Source organism: Nelusetta ayraudi, unplaced genomic scaffold, assembly GCF_046127955.1.
Source record: "Nelusetta ayraudi isolate G7.1 ecotype Tasmania unplaced genomic scaffold, CSIRO-AGI_Nayr_v1 ptg000060l, whole genome shotgun sequence".
Lineage (NCBI taxonomy): Eukaryota > Metazoa > Chordata > Actinopteri > Tetraodontiformes > Monacanthidae > Nelusetta > Nelusetta ayraudi.
The window spans coordinates 2754468-2771313 of NW_027466110.1; the positions used below are offsets into that span (position 1 = coordinate 2754468).

General features: G+C 47.6%; 1 protein-coding gene across 1 annotated transcript in view; it reads left to right on the forward strand.

Annotated features, from left to right (window-relative positions):
• galnt13 (polypeptide N-acetylgalactosaminyltransferase 13) overlaps window positions 1–7271 on the forward strand; it is a 28847-nt gene extending 21576 nt beyond the window's left edge. Inside the window, exon 12 of the mRNA XM_076040242.1 lies at window positions 6967–7271. Within this exon, the coding sequence (XP_075896357.1) occupies window positions 6967–7107 (141 nt within the window). The 3' untranslated portion in view covers window positions 7108–7271. The remainder of the gene's footprint in view (window positions 1–6966) is intronic.
• The last annotated feature ends 9575 nt before the right edge of the window (window positions 7272–16846 follow it).

Here is a 16846-nt window from a genome sequence, read left to right on the forward strand (position 1 = left end):
CATCCAGTTTCAAGCGGCTATAAAAAGACCCCGGCAAGCGAATCGTTATCTGCCAGTGATTGAGACGTTCCGTCTCTGACAAGGTGAGGAGGCCTGGAGGGCCCTCCGTCAGACGGTCAGCAAACCCAAGGAGAAATCCTTTCATTATTGCACTTTGTTCTCTCTCCGTGTATTCTTAATCCGGAGGAGGGAAGAAAAAAAAAGAAAAAGAAAGCTTGAATAATTCATGAAGGAAGAGGACCGGCCTCTGCTGTAAACAGCGCTGGGGTTTCACCGCTGTCGGTGGCCGAGGCTTTTTTTAGCCCCAGCGCGGGCAGACGTGGGGGCTGGATCGCAGCGCCGCCGTTCCTTTAACATTTCATCTGGTCATCGGTTTTCACGTCCGCAGGAATGAAGCGCTTTTCCCACAATTTTAGAACCGGCTTCATTCATTCATGACCGTGACAAAGCGCTTTCCCTTCTTTTCAGCGAGCCAGCAGAAATAAGCAGTTTTCACCCTCGATTTACCACTAAAGCCCATCCTGGTCTCTACAGGGCTCCCAATACTGTGCTCTGTTCCCGTAGATGGAGAGAGATGGATAGATAGATGGGTAGATAGAAATCCAAATATCCGGTTGAAATTTATGTACCACGTTTTGCACCTTGTGAGATTTTGTGCTCGTGTCCTAGAGAGTGAGTAGAAATGAAGAACAAAGACTGTTCAGCACCACCTTCACTGAACTGAAGTGGAATATGACAGATATATATATACATATATATATATGTATATATATATGTATGTATATATATATATGTATATATATATATATATATATGTATATATATATATGTATATATATGTATATATATATATATATATATGTATATATATATATGTATATATATATATATATATATATATATATATATATATATATATATATATATATATATATATATATGTATATCCGTCAATACTTGGGCTGATACTGTTGCTTAATACCATTCTGAGTTTCCATGCAGCATGCATATTTAAAAAAATTGAATATTAGACATGATGATCTTACAGAAATCTTAATGACCATCAGTGACAATAATATATATATATACATATATATATATATATATATATATATATATATATATATACATATATATATATATATATATATATATATATACATATATATATATATATATATGTATATATATATATATATATATATATATATATATATATATATATATGTATACATACATACATACATACATATATATACATATATATATTATATTATACACTACCAGTCAATTTTTTTTTCGCACACTGACTGCGACCCATGAAACTGGCCTCGTAGTTTTGAAAAGCTCGACCACGAACGAATCGCACACTCAACCCCCACCGCCGTCTGTCCCTCCGCACTGCCGGCCCGGCCCGGTCCGCAGAAGCGCACCTTCCTGCACATCGTCACCCAGATGTGCCTGACCATCGGCCGCCTGAAGGACAGCACCTACGGCCCCATGGTGGAGTACTGCAACGGCAGCCCCGCCCAGAACTGGCTCCTGCGCAACTACACCCGCCTGGAGGTGGCCAGGAACCTTTACTTCAGCCCCGCTGAGTATTTTATCTGAGCGCGCCGCTGACGGCTGCGGGTCCTGAGGTGAGCGCTTAGTCGCTACAAAGTAGTCGTAGAGGAGACGCTAGCAGTCCACGTAGCTGCTGTGTAGCGGTTCAGACCTGTTTGAGACGCCGCTGTAGCCTAGTGTGTGTGTTGTTTTCTGTCACAGAGTGTGCGGCAAAAGAAGCCGAAAGCCATCCAGCTCCGGTGTTATTCCCATGGTCTGACATTTATTTTTCTTTTCAGACTCCAGTTGGGGGAGCCGAGCATGATTGATTTTTCCGGTGAATCCCTCTGGATCTGGAGAAAACAGCACATGTAGCCCTCTGTTTGTAGTCTCCTGCTAAAAAAAACAGCTTATAAAACTGACGAAGCAAAACGTTTTTCAAGCGATTGGAAAAGGGCCAACACCTGGCTGGGGGCGACGCTGCTAACCTTGAGAGGTATCCGTGAGGGATCAGTGCTCTTTGTGACATCACAAAGGGCACATTTCCGCAATTGCACTCTTTCAAGGAAAAAGTATAGCATGAGAAAGAAGGCAAGGACCTTTAATTCCATTCCTGTACGGGCTAGAGAAACAGAAAAGTTAAATTTTTTTTTTTTTTTTTTAATGATATGGGACCTTTAATCACTGGCGTGAGATGAGGACTGCAGGACCTTTAGCCAGGTTCGTCTGTGATCTGACGTGTCCGTCACCTGCCTTCTCCTCCTGCGCTTTTCAAACACCGTTCCCATTGTGGAAGAAGGGCGTCTTTATTTTTAGCTGATTATTTAGCATCAGGGCTGATTAAATACGAGCCCCCTGCCATTGTGTCCCTCCTCTTTTGATGTGATCCTTCACCGTAGAGCGGCTAATAGGAGAGTGGCCTCTCACGCCACTCTCCTATTGGCTTCGAGCAGCTGTGCGCACTCGCGTTGAAGCTTCATTCAAACCTGCGTCCATCACATCGTTCAATAGCTCCGCGTCCATTGCCGTTTTTCGCGAAATAGAAGCAATATTTCTAAAGTTTCTGCAAAGTACAGTTGCGATTTGCAGGTGTCTCCATTGAACGGTGTGAAGCGCAGAAGCCGCAGTTCACCCAAGCATTATGTTTGCTTTTGTTTCCTTTTTTTTTGTTTTCAATGATGGTTGTTATATTTTTCTCTTTAAAAAAAACATAACGCGCCATTTTCACTTGAAGTAAACTGGTCACGTGACCCCGCACGTAAATGCGAAAAAAAAGTGTTTCCGTGACACTTTTGCGAGATACCTCTCTATCGCAATACCAGTTTTTTTTATTGCGATATTTAGGTTTTCCGCAATTCACGAGAGCGTAAAAACCTTTTAGCCGTGTTTGAGACGTCCGAAGTTCAGCCGTTTCCATTGCCAGTTTTTTATTGCAATATTTAGGTTTTGCGCGATTCTAGGGGGTCATGGAAACACAGTGGGTTGCATCCAGTTTTCCTGCATATCTGCCTCTGAGCTCCTTTTCTATGCCAACGCCGGCTACGTTTCCCAGTATCCTTAATGCCTCTGTGAGTTTCTCTCTCTCTCGCTCGCTCGCTCGCTCTCTCTCTCTCGCTCTCTCGGTGTGTCTCTTGGCACTTTTGTGAGAGATTTCTCGTTACTCCAACAGCTGCTGCACCGCAACGTGCCAGAGATGTTGTCGTCGTTGTTGTTGTTGTTGTTGTTGTCGTTGTGGCGACCAAACGGGCTAAATTGGCCGCGGCTGCTCTTGTGTGTCAGAGTCGCGGCTGCAGTGACCTGCTGTTCGATGGCCTGATTTGTTGTTCCTGCTCAAAGTGTTTGTGGCATCAGGAAGCAGCCCGGCGCACACGCACACGCACACGCGCACACACGCACACACACACACGACCAGGCCACCATTACAGCTAAATGAGACCGTGGCCTCGGCTCTGCTGGGAGACAAAAGGGATTTTTTTTTTCTCTCTCCCTCTCTCCCTCTCGTGTCTCCCCCAACAAAAAGCAGGCCAGCCCTCGAGATCTCCTCCCCGAGTCGGCACATCAAACAGGATCCCACCCCACCCCACTCGCCCCTCCAGCAGGTCCGCCGTGCCGCTTGTTTACAATGTTTCCTCAACAGGGCCGTGCGGCGAGGAGACGGCCTCATTTAATTAGCCGGTCTCAGCTGTGCCAACGCTGGGCAACGCAGACGCCGCCTGGTTTCTTCCGCGGCGGAGCTGAGTTGGGAGTTTCCCCACTTTTCCCCCCAGAGGAGATGTGCAATAATTATGAGCACAGGAGAGAACCTCCACATTTCTAGTATTTTATTCACAGGTTTTTTTCCTTTATTTAATTTCCCCTTCCGAGTAGGCTTGAATCTTTAAATCGGAGGGGGATCAAAAAAAATATGATGCCCTAGTGAGGGATTTTAGCTGTAAATGAGGTTATTTTAATATATGTGAATACGTATTTTTTTGTTGTATATAGACTTGAATAAAGACATTTATATGACCGTACACCAAATAAAATGATCCGATCATGACGTGCGTGTACTTCTGCCTGTGTCGTAAACAAACACCGCACGTCCTGTCCGCACGTCCTCGGCTCGTTCACCCTTTGTACCCCTCACGTTTTACTTTTATCTTTTCAAATTTCCAGCCAGAAAGTCCAGTCTTGCTTCCCTCCCGCCACGTGTTCTGCTTGCCGAAAAACGACCGGCTGCCACAAGGGCGGAGACGCGTCATGCTGACCTAGCACACAGGCATGGAGCGGAGGTAATTTTTACTCCAACCAGGAAGACACAGGATCCCAATGGGTGTGGACATGGACGCCATTCGGAATAATGGTCGGCATAAACCACCTCCCTCTTTCGGAATGAAATTTCATCCCGAATGGACCCAATCGATATCAGAATCTCCCGATTGTCGTGTTTACACGAAGCATTTTTAATCTGATTGGGCCTTTATTCCGACTATTTGTGTCCATGTAAGCATAGCGTCTGTCATGGATGTGTGAGGTGACGCGTCTGCAGCTTTTTTTTCATGTTGTTTGGGGTTGTGTCAGGGGTCTGAGGTCGAACTCCACCTGCTCTCTTTGTTCTTCCTCTGTTTGAACAAATCAGTGTTCTTTATGACGCATGTATGCGTGTGTCTTGTGTGCACTACTCTGTATCCAGGCAGAGCAGGTCAGGCCCCTTTTTGTTTTATGGCTCACGATCAAACAGGGCCCGTGCGCTCATCACTCAGAATATCCCCTGTCGACGGTCCCCCGCACGCTCTTGTGATGAAGAGCTACGACCCATGCGCAGAATAAATCAGGGCAATGTGCTTGTTTTATCGCCACCTATAGGCCACGTTTCCTTGTTTTTGTGTGTGTCTTCGCTTCACTATGGAGATCAAGCCTCCACTCCCCCTCTCCCCGAGCTGCCTCTCCAGCTCCCAGGCTCCATCTCACTCGGTTCAGCCGCAGCAAAATTTTGCAAAAGTCTGAGACTTCTTTGCGCTTAAACGCGAGCGGATAATCAAAAGCGGCGAAAGCTCCGGTTCCAGTCCGCAGCAGGCGGTTTATCTCCTGAGCGGCAGAAGACTTTGTTGCGGTTTTAACGCGCTCGCGTGACGGACTCGTGGCTTTACGTGACGGAGCGGCGAACACAACACGGGGGAAGGGAAGCATTGCGTGTAAAAGATGTGAATTTGATCTCGTTGAGAACATTTGTTTAGCGGAATATTTACTCTAAAAATAACCTTGTTGTTTGAAGTTCACATTCAAATCTGCCGTGGCTGCTCATGTGGTGGAAAAAAAAATCTAATTCAGAGGATGAATAGATCATCAATCAGATCAATTTGTATTACTATTGATGCCTCCTCAGCGACCGCAGACACAGACATGAGTTTCCTGGTGTTCTGCACATTCTGGTGACCATCCACGACCTATCGACCTATTGGTCATCTGTTTAACAAGTCTCTTAGTATATCATACAAGTCTGTTAACAGGCGTTAGAGGTTAAAACCCTGCAAGATGGGTCCGTATTGTGAAGTCTGCAGATTGCTGCCCACTAAAGGTCAAACTGACGGGGTTATTGCCCCTTCATTGTCAGCAGTAGAGAGAGGCTAACTGAATTGTGCCTCTCAGAACATGAAATCATGTATGGGACTGATGTGATTACAACAGCTTAAGAAGCAACTGCTGCTACCCCGTGCAAGTTTTTATTGTTTTCTAGCCCCTTGCTCGTTGTGTTTTGTAAGTCATCTGGATTTCTGCAACCAAGCTAGTAAATGAAAGCCGGTGAATGCGATGAAGTATTTCATACTTGTAGAGACACAATCGCACTGGGACTGGTTCTGGTTTCAACACCTCTGACATCATTTCAAGGTCCAACAGCATTCCGCATTGGGCTTCCTTCCTCCTGAAATGGAGAAATTAGCAGCTAACAGCCGTCTTTTGACATTCGACACTCCTAAAGCGGGATTATTCAATACTAATTATCACCTTGGCTTCAAAGCTGGGCTAATGATTCATGGGACAGGCCGAGTCTCTCCGCACCAACTCTGACAGCGCTGCCTCGGCGCTCGCTCCTTCTTTTTCTTCTCTCCTAATCGAGGCAGCGTGACTCTCACTTTCAGCAGAACATCCTGCTCCCTCGTCGTCTCCTATATTTGTTTTTCCACGCTCCGGCAACAGAGTGTAACAAGCTCGGGCCATCTGCCGGGCCGAGAGGTATTTCTGTCCGATGCTGTAAATCGATAGCTGAAGGTGCGTCTGCGGAGCTCCATCTTAGTCATCCAGGTGGATTCAGTTTCCCTCCGCTGCCCCAGCTGCGGCAGGTTTGGGAAAGAGTTTGTTGGGGGTGTGTCTGCGATGGTTCTCAGTCATCCAGGTCACCGTAAAGTAGAAGGGTTAAGTCAGGGCAACTGCACTGGACTGGAAGACAAGAACAAGTCCAGTTGCCTTAACTCAGGGGTCGGCAACCTTCACTATCAAAAGAGCAGTCTTGCCTGGAGCGTTATACTGCCTCCTTAAGAGGTGACGGAGACCTGAGGCTGTGGGGATTTCAGCAACTGTCTATTTCTAGGCGTTAGTTTGTGGAGAAAGCCAATGCACATGTTGTTTTACAGCAAGAAAAATATGAAGTACTTCATTGGAAATGAAACTCGAAGCAGATGTTCAACTTTGTCGTCCATCCACAACGTCTCTTTGTCTGCATTCTTTGGCGTCATGCTAGCGAGCTGCTACTTCTGTAAATACACTGGGCTCCTGGTCTTCTTCTTCTTCTTCTTCTTCTTCTTCTTCCTCCGCGTTCAGGGAGTGAAATAAATCATCAAACATTTTGAATTACTCACCAAGAATTGCTGTCTCCATTAAAAACAGATGTATATCACATTTGTGTGATTGTCTCCGTGTGTCTGTCTGTGCTGGTCTGTGCAGAGACTGACGCTGCTGCACGTCAACAGCAACCAGTGCCTGGACATGCCGTCCGAGGAGGACAAGATGGTGCCCACGCTGAGAGACTGCAACAACGGCCGCTCGCAGCAGTGGCTGCTCCGCAACATGACCCTCAGCGTCTGATCTCCCACCCCCGACCCAACCCGCCCTTCACCCCCCTCCCCGCACCCCCCTCTCTCCGCTGCTTTCATCTCGGCCGGCCCTGGCTCCGTGTGCTACGCTCACCAGGTGGCTCTTCACCGCACCGCACCGCACATCACACAACACCCCCACCCCCACCCCCACCCCACCCCACCCCACGCACACACACACACACACACACACTCACCCCGTGCCGGACTGAACATCGGAAAGAGATCCGAAAGGTGGCGGCCTCGCCGCGGGTTTTTTCGAGCCAATTACGTCCGGCGGCACCGGCGACTCGCGGGGGGAAGCGATCCGTGCTGGTGTGGCGACGTGCAACATCTGCGTACGGACAGCGCCGTAATCAAGGCGGTCGCCCGCCTACCTGCCGGCCAGCTGTTGACCCCCCGCCTTCCCCCACCCTACGTCCTCTGTGCTGATTCACTCCGATGATTAAACAGGGACTTATCCGTCAAGAAGGTTTAACTATTTGTCCCCCCCCCCTCTCTCCAACGGTCCGCACTGTCAATCAGCACGGTCCTGCTTTCGGACAAAAGAGTTTTTACCCTGACGGAAGATTCTAGACTGCCGCACGACCTCTTTACAATATCAATGTTCCAGTCGCATTTTTGGATACCGAGGAAGTGAAGAGATATCCAAGAGTGATGTGTGTGATGTTTAGTTTAACTCCAACCTGTACTTTGAGTTTAGATTACGCGGTGAAGTTCATATCATATGTGATGGGTTGCAGGTCCTCTTTAGGATACCGCAGGGATGGATTGGGTCGCTCAAAAAATATTAACGTAGAAACCATGTGAAGCGAATGTCCAGGAGGAGGAGGACGACATAAAATCCAGGGAGGATATTTTTCCATGTCCCACGCATGGAAAAGTATCGTTTTTCTTTCATCCAAGAGGTTTACGCGCATCTAAGGTCCATTGCTGCGGTGCATTGATGAGCGACAGCTACTGATAAGAGTCGGTATTTCACATCGGCTTGAAGTCAAAAGTTGTTTCAAGAGGTGAAGTTTTACGAAATAATTCTCACGGCACTTGCTCCACTCCAGCACTGTGCTGCGTCTCCTAAATGTGGCCGTGATGTGTTTTAGAGAAGACTGCGCCAACTAGGGGCCACTTTGGCCAGTTTACCCTCCGTCATTTCAGCGCGTGGGTTTTCCTAGCAGAGATCAAATTCAGGGCGCTGGACCGATGGCTTTCAGCAAACACTGATGAAAATGTGCAGCAGAAGCGCAGAGAACTTAAAAATCTCCAAAAACAAAAACAAAAAAACGTCAGCGGTTGACAAGCCAGTGTGGTTGAGAGAGGAACTGCAGTGCGACCAGCACAACGCGAGGCAGCTTTATAGATTGTCGTACTGTTCAGAAGTTTATTTATAAAAGACTGTTAGAGTGAAGGGGGAGCTAATGAGATGTCATTGTTTTGTTTTGTTTTTTTTTATTATCGAATGTAAGAGTTTTTTCATAAATATCCACAACAGTATTCTGAAATACTTTTGACTTCGCTGCATCCTGTTGTTCGTCGTGTTGATGTTTCAAAACATTTCCAAAGTTCTGTTGAGAGAGAGATCCTCCTGGAAAAGTGGCGTGTGCCTTTAGCGAGTGTAGTCGACCGCTTCATTCTGCGGGGTTTTTTTTTTTTTTTGTATTTCTTTCTTGAAATCTGGGAAAACCAAGCGACTCCACCACACGTCGACACTTGACGGGTTTCACTCATCGCGCTTGCCCGCGACAGAACCACTTATTTTTTTAAGACGCTGTAAAACTTGAACACTCCTCAGAGGAAAACGAGAGGGAGCGGCACGGAATAGCGACGCCGCGGCGTATTATTCGGAATTGTGGTCGTAAAAAAAGAAATAGAAAGGAAGAAGAAAAAAAAAAAAAAAGCATTGCTTACCTCTGGTGTTTGGACTTTATGCTGTGCTTTGAATATCATCGCTGGCCGCCGTGAAACCAATTCTCAGAGACGGCCGGAACACTCGGGGGAGAAACTCCTGAGGAGAAAGATGATCGATGCAGCCAGAAGACGGGAGTTCTCTCCCGGCGACCACCGCGGCATTCCGACTCAAATCCAATCAGCCCCCTCTGTGTTACACTCCCGCAACTTTATTGTTTTTCATCATCATAAAGTGCATGGCGTTTAAAATAGGAATGTCATGTTTCAGTGTGCAGGTTTGCAAAGTGATGTTTCCCGTTTTTGTACCGTTTGCCTTTTTTTTATATTAACCAAAAAAAAATTAAAAAAAAAAATCAATCTTTGACTGAACATGTGTAGATTTTAGCACTAATGATATTGTTCTGCTATTGAGGGAGATGTGGCCATCATTACAATGCATCAGTTGTTAAATAAATCTTATTATTGGAGCTTTTAATACGTGTGTTTGTCTCTTCTTAATGTGGCTTCACTCCGGTGAACTCCTGGGAAAAGTGTGGCGGGCAGGATTCCGCATCGGCTCCAGACCGGGGAAGAAGGTCGGCTTCCTGTTTTGCTCCGTTTATGTAACGACACCTGTCGCCGGCGGATGATGGGCTCGACCTCCCGTGACACGCCTCATTATTTTATACATTTAGAGCGAACGAGACTTGACCTTTCAGCCGCCAGGAATAACTCTCTCCCGGCTAACAGCGAGAGGGTGGACGGGAGGGCGACTGGGAAGACGACCGGAAATATTATCCCTGGCAATTAGAGCGAGGGGGAAAGAAAAAGAATTCTGCCTAAAGCTAAAGAGAGCTTAAATTTCTTAAAGGTGTGCGATATTAATAATGTATTGTTTTGTTAATGGTAGACGTGGGGAAATGTTCAGCACTGAGATCTGCCATGTAAAAGTGAAAAAAAACCCATTCTGTCCGCTGAGAATGACTGAACGAGGGAAAGATAACCTGGGTGACTGGACGAACCTGATCCAAGCAAGTTGTGACGTTCCGTGATGTTGATCTTCAGTTGCACAGTCACCATTACAGCGACCAGAGAAACCTCAGACTAAAGGGAACCCGGCTGGCCGATTAGTGAAGTCTGGTTTTTATACTTCTGCTCGATTATTATATGATATGGTTTTTGGCAAACAGACTCCCAGCACTGTGCCCAATTATTAACGTTGTGACATCTAGTGCGACATGTTTCCGTGATGCCGGCCAATAGGATCAGGAGGTGCTCTCACCCCGAAGCCCTGAGAACGATGATTGGTTGGTGTTATGCCTTCAGTGTTGACCGCTGTGATCTCTTTGTTTGAGGTGGTGAACAAAAAGGTCTGTGTAGCCAAAAAACTGTTCATAACTCAATTATTGATATTATATTATATTATTATTATATATTATTATATTATATATTATAAAACAGAGTTTTCGTTCTGCTTTTAATCTGTAACAACGTGCCAAAAATCTTGTAGGACAATTTCATGAGCCCATCCAAGTGCTTGCATATATCACTCCCCTCCTTCCCTCTCATTCCCTTTCACTTCGCTGAAAGTTTATGATCCTGCGGAGGCAGCGGCTCGGCGCCTGGACTCGCTCTCAGCCGGGGGACACTGGCGGCGCTCAGATGGCCTCACACCTGTTGTCAGCAGCGCCGGGGCTGGTTACCGGGGGCCCGTGGGGATAAGATAGCGGGTCCGTGGTCGGGGCCATGGGAGTCCATTAAGGAGTGAGATATTTTAAAATAACAGCTCTAATGGAGGCTTTATCTGTGGCTCGCCGTTGCCCTGAGAGCCGCTGCCGCTCGCGGTCAGAGCTGCTGGCTGCTCTCCAACACCTAAAGGATGAGGCTCATTGAAGCTCAGGAAATGTATAGCACTCACCGCGGACACCTTTGGGCTTTCAGAGATCAAGAACCCGCTGACTTTCTGTCCAATTCCATGTGGCTTGGCATTTTTTGTTCCAGTTTCTGGTAATATCGGCCATCCTGCTCTCTTTAGAAACGTGGCAAACGGAACCGCTGGAGGTGGAAATTAATGCAGCACATTTTTTGGTGGAATTGCACTTCCTCCATTCTCATTTGCTCTTAGATTTAGTATTTTAGTGTTGTAGTCAAGACTAGAAATCGTCAAGATCGAGACAACACCAAGACTTCATACATCACAGAAAAACAAAAACAAAACAGGAAAAAATGACCAGCATACTTTTTAAATTCCAAGTTTGCTTCTAAATTGAAATTGAATTAAAAACAGCAAAATCTCTTTTCAGAACGGTATCTTTTAATAATCTTCTTGAACATTTTGCTGCTGTGCCAACTATTTTGAACCATTTTCAAAAAAAACAACTTTGCTTTATAAAACTAAAAAGTAAATTAACTAGGAATAAGGGGCTGTGTCACTCTGGGTGTCACAAACAAGAGTGCAAAAAGGAAGCAGCTGGAGTCCGAGACCGAGACCCTTAAAAAGTGCTCTCCAGACCGGTCTTGAGACCACAATCTCCAAGATCTCGAGTACTACAACGCTCCAGTATTTAGTACAGTGATTGAGGAAGTATGCTTTATTTAAACAAAAAACGATGGAACAATGTTTGGATGGAAACTCCTTGTGGACTGTGAATTTGAAGCGTTGGCAGGTTGCCGTAGAACGACAACAACATGGCCTGTGCCGTGAAACAGGATGATCAATGAATAAATAAGAATCCCAGTTGACGCCGGGCAAACACAGCAATTCACCTCATCAAAGAGCCCCAACACAATGGATGCACCGTGGACTTGCGCCTCTAACCTTGCCTTCGTCTCCGAGCTAATTCTGCTCCTGACGATGGGAAGCTCTCCGTGCCTCGACTTAAAACACAACGCTTTAACCCCCCCCCTCCCCCCACCCCGTCCTATTTCTCCAGACCGTCCCCTCCTTCCATTCCCCCGCCCTACCCACCTCCGCTCAATATATGGGGCCTCCATCAACTAAGTGAAGCCAATAATAGGTAGAGGCGGGGTGGCGGCGGGAGGGGTAATGAACCTCCTGGATGTGCCTTTTAGTTTTCTCGCCAGAGACCTGAACGGGTGTTGGGGGTTTGTGGGGGGGGGGGGGGGGGGGGGGGGGGGAGCTGGAAAAAAAAACTCTGCCTGCACCTAATTGTTCAGGGGGACTTTAAGTTTCAGAGCGGCTGCGTCGTTGAGAAGCAGCTTTAATTAGACACGGCTAGAGACCACCGTCTCCACTGGGGGTCAGATCAGCCGCCACGCACACACACGCACACACACACACACACTCACACTCTCTCTCTCGTGTACACACACAATTGACAGCTCACCCTCCCACTCACGCTGTGCACACAAACAAACAACAAAAAGGCGACAACACCTGTCTGGTGCTGAAGATCCAACACGGTGGAATCAGCCGCTTCCCGACGCTCAGCCGGCCATTTTTCATCGATTTGCAGGGAGGAAGAGGCTCTTTACGCGCCTTTCCCGGGTGGTAATCTCCTTTTAGCGACAAAAAAGGTGGTGATTGGGAGGAGAGGGGGCCTCTCGTTGCCGTCCGTGCAGTAATTGTGCACCAATCAATGGTCAATCTCCAGGAGATCTCCGATCGAGACGCCGCCGCTGCTCCTCAGCTGCTATTTTTGACCAGGAGAAAACACCTAAGACGGTTTGGCTTCAGCAGAGGGGGAAGAAAAATCAATTGGCTGCATCGAACAGTATATCCATTTGCTCTTCAAGCGCGCTCATCGGGGGCTGGCTTTGACTTTTCCTCAGTTACACGTGTTTAAAGGTAGCACATGACACACAATTCACCTCGCCAATGTTTCCTAACAAAAATCTGAACCTCTATCCTGTCAGTGACACATTTAACGTGCTGCCTGGAATTGATTTGAGAAGAGAAAAGGCGGAAAGGCTGGACTCACCCCTTTGTGATGTCACAAATAGCACTGCTGGCTTAGCGTGCCTTAGCCTGGCTGGGTTGCTTCAGCTGATTTTTGTCTCCTTCGACGATGAAACAGCTGTTGCTTCGCTGTAACCAGAGGGCTAAATATGTTGTTTTCTGAAGAGCGAGTTGGGGAAAAAAAAATCATGCAAATTTGCCTCGCCAAGTCACACTCAGGCAATGTGAAGAGGGCTAAAATACGGGACCTTTAAAAGGCTTCTGCTTCTGTTCTGTTGTTGAGTAATAAAAAAAAAAAAAAAATCTAGCTGTAATATCCTTTAATTACCACAAGATGTTGACAATCTCATGTGTCCCCTGAAAGGCCGCCGTGTTTTGACCCACTTGCTGCACCCACAGGGATTACAGCTCCACAGATGCTGCTTGTCCGCCCCGTGGTTTTGCATTACGCGCCGAGCACAGGAGAGGAGCCGGAGCTTCTCTCAGATCAGGTTAAAACCTCTTTCCAGGGATAGAATCGCAGCTCTCATCATATTTTTTTTTTCTTCTTCTTCCTCCGCTGGATTGTTTGTTTGAAACTGGCGGGGGTGAAATCAATATTGTGGCAGCAAAAAATGAAATTACAGAAAAGTTCCTCGTTAGCCGGGAGGTCGTCAATTTGAGGGGGAAATGGGAGAACAAACCCATCCAAGGTCGGCGAGAGAGTCCCCCCCCCACACACACACACACATACACACACACCCCACCCCCCACCCAACCCGCTGGCTCTGATTGTGGAGATTATATGGCAAGATGGAAAATTAGAGGAGATTGTCTGAAGTGATTGGCTGATCTTCTCAAAGGATGACCTCAAGTGCTCGCCGGGGCCGACGCGGTGAGAGGAGGACGAATGCATCTCATGTCCTACATTTTGCTCTGATTAGATTAATAAATCAATCTCATCCCCCGCACCCAAACTCACCCATCAGCTTCTGCAGTGGGGGGGGCTATTTTTGCAAAATGGGTTACTGTAGATCGGTCAAAGTTTCTCCCTCCGATCGCCGGCTAATGGTGCTTGGAGTTGAATTTCGGAAGGCCGGAGGGCCATAAATAGCTCTCAGGTCAAGGATGATATAAGTGGAGCGCACTCTGTTGTAGGAAAAACCCACTATTTTCCATCCCCCGACCTACCCCCGCTTCTTTTTTTTTTTCTTCCCCTAATTCGAAATGTGCAGCCGCGACTCGCTCAGACCTCATCTGCATACGTTCCACGCCGGCCGCGCCTGTGTTACACACCGGCTGCCTGCTGGCGTGTGACAAGAACAAGCCCAGACCTTAACCCCCCATTCTTGTATTTAGCTGTCAGTGACAAAGCCCTGCGCGTCGCGCGGAATCTCCTGAGCGGCCGGGAAAAAAAAAAAAAGGTTTTGAAAGATAGTTCACACCGGGGTTATGTCGCCTCCCTCGCCAGCCGGCGCTAAAAGGCCTCTCCGTCTTTGCAGAATTGTCTTTTTTTTTTTCCACTCTTCTGGAAATTAATCCACATGGAAATGGGGTTTTATTATTTGGAGGCCATTGGAAATAAAACGTCTTTTGATGATGTAAGACAAATCCAAAAAAAAGAACTGTATCATGGTTTCTATAGCTGCGCTCGTGCAGGGATCACACAATCCTCCAACCAAAGTTGGAACCGCTTAGGTTGTTATCAGGCAGACGTTTCTTCTTCGCTTTCTGCTTGACGTTAATACAGAAGGGGGTAAGGGGGGGTGCGTCAACTACACACCAGGCACCAATCAGGGCTGAGTGACTATTGATCCCGAGACTGATGATTGCCGCATTGTTTGGTCGCTGTCAATCAAACACATTCCCACCCAATAATGAAAATTAGGAGATGAAGCCCCCTCCCCACTAGAGCCAAGGGAGCCTCTGTCATTGCATCTTGGAGTTAATTGCGTTCTCTAAAAACCATGCAGGACGGATTCTTGACATGAAATGCCGAAAAAGAAACCGGTCGTAACAGGGACCATCTTAAAACACACACACACACACACACACACACACACACACTGCAATTAAAAGAAAAAAGAAAAAAGGTGCTGTAGCTGACTGGCTTGCGGGGCCTCGTCCAGACTAATAGCCTTATCTTTGCTCTGCAAATATGTGAATAGCCTTCTCCTCCTAATGAGGCCGGAATGCATGGTGGCTGACTGCCCCCCCCCGCCCCCCAAAGAAAAACCCTCCTCACCACCATCTCACTCCCCACCCCCTCTACGTCTCCCCCACCGTCCCACAGCTCTCGTTATAAAAGCACAGCTCCCGTTCACCTGGCAATTATGATGGCCTGCTGACTGATGGGGAAATCTTCTTCCTGTCCGTCTATACCCACCCCACCCTCACGAGCGCCCCGCCACCCGTCCGAGAATCAAAGATCCTGGCAGACTCTGAGGCCGCCACGGTGCCGTCGCTCATTTGGAAAGAGTTGTGTCAGACCTCGGCCTTGGCGGCGCTGTTTTTAGCAGTGGCATGCTGGGACCTCGGCTGTGGCTGTAAACCTGCAGGATCGTCTAAAAGGCGGGGAGGGGGGGTTTGGGGGGGATCCATCCTGGAACCCGGCCTGACGACGCATCGATCCGTGTGAGGCCGGATAATGGATCCGAAAATGATTCGACGGAGCGTCTGCCCTTGCTCGTGCTCGCACATTTTCTTTTTCTTTGCCTCATAAAAAAAAAAAAGAAAAAGAAAAAAAAGAGTGCACATCACCAGAATGGTACAGAACTGTGCGGTGGCACAGTGCAGGAGCAGCTCCTTTCATATGCAGAGGAGGTCTTGTGCTCGGCTTTATGCGCCGAGAATCTTGTCTCTCTCTGCGGCTAATTGGTTTGATTCAGAAACAGGGCTGTTCATACAGCGGAAAATGGGGGAGGGGGTCGCTAATTATACCCCCTCCCCCCGTTCATATTTACTCCTACTGGGGTTAAAATAATCAGAACTGATCTGATTCCCCCCCGCCCGACCCTCGAACTCTTGCTGATTCATTAGGCCTGCGCCTTAATCTGGTTGCCCCCCAAATTTGAAAGCCGCAGTCCTCGGTGATTACCTGATTAAGTGATAATTGTTGCTTTTAGCTGAGGAGGAATTACAGAATACAGGAGCCTTGGAATAATGCAAGAGGGGTAGAGTAGGGAGCCGAGTGTGCCACATCCAGACTCGTGTGTGTGTGTGTGTGTGCTTGACAGGCAGCCCTGGGTAACCACGGTGTGGGTGGATTCCTCTGTGGCCATGATCTCGACAATAACGACGGCTGAATCGTGGTGCATGTGTGTGCGTGTCTGTGCATCCTGGTCGCAGCTCCGGCCCTGGTGTGTGACAGGATCTCACCACCGTGCAGAACGCGTTGCTCCCGTAAGATCACTGGTGATGCTTTGTGCCTTTCGTGCGCGAAAGTGGGTGCAGTCACCCGTGGGGATGGAAAGCCGGACCACCGGGGCGCCACGGTGACCTAGAAAAGAAAAGAAAAGCAAAAAAAAAAAAAAAACAAGTGGGGAGAGAAAAACTAGGCAGATGTGCAACAACATGGACAGACGTTCTTCCCCATTAACCTGATAAAAAAAAAGAAGCTTAAAAGCAAGAATTTAAAACGAGTGGAATTCTAAGTCAGAGGCCTGTTAAGTTGAATGCTGGAAGTCATGACGACATCTCAGCTGCAGCTTCTCCAGTAAATCACCTCAGGGAGGAGGAAGAAGAAGAAGAAGAAGAAGACGAAGAAGAAGAAAACCCCGTCAAATAAGGCAAACCCTCCTCCTCCTCTTCTTCTTCCTCACCTCACCTCCTCCTCTTCTTCCTCCTCCTCCTCAGCCAAATTGCCTGCTTGTCTTTGTAGTATCGCCGCGACCAACAGTGAGCGCATCGCTGGAAGCGTTGCAAGTGCGCAGGAGCCGCGCGCGCAGGA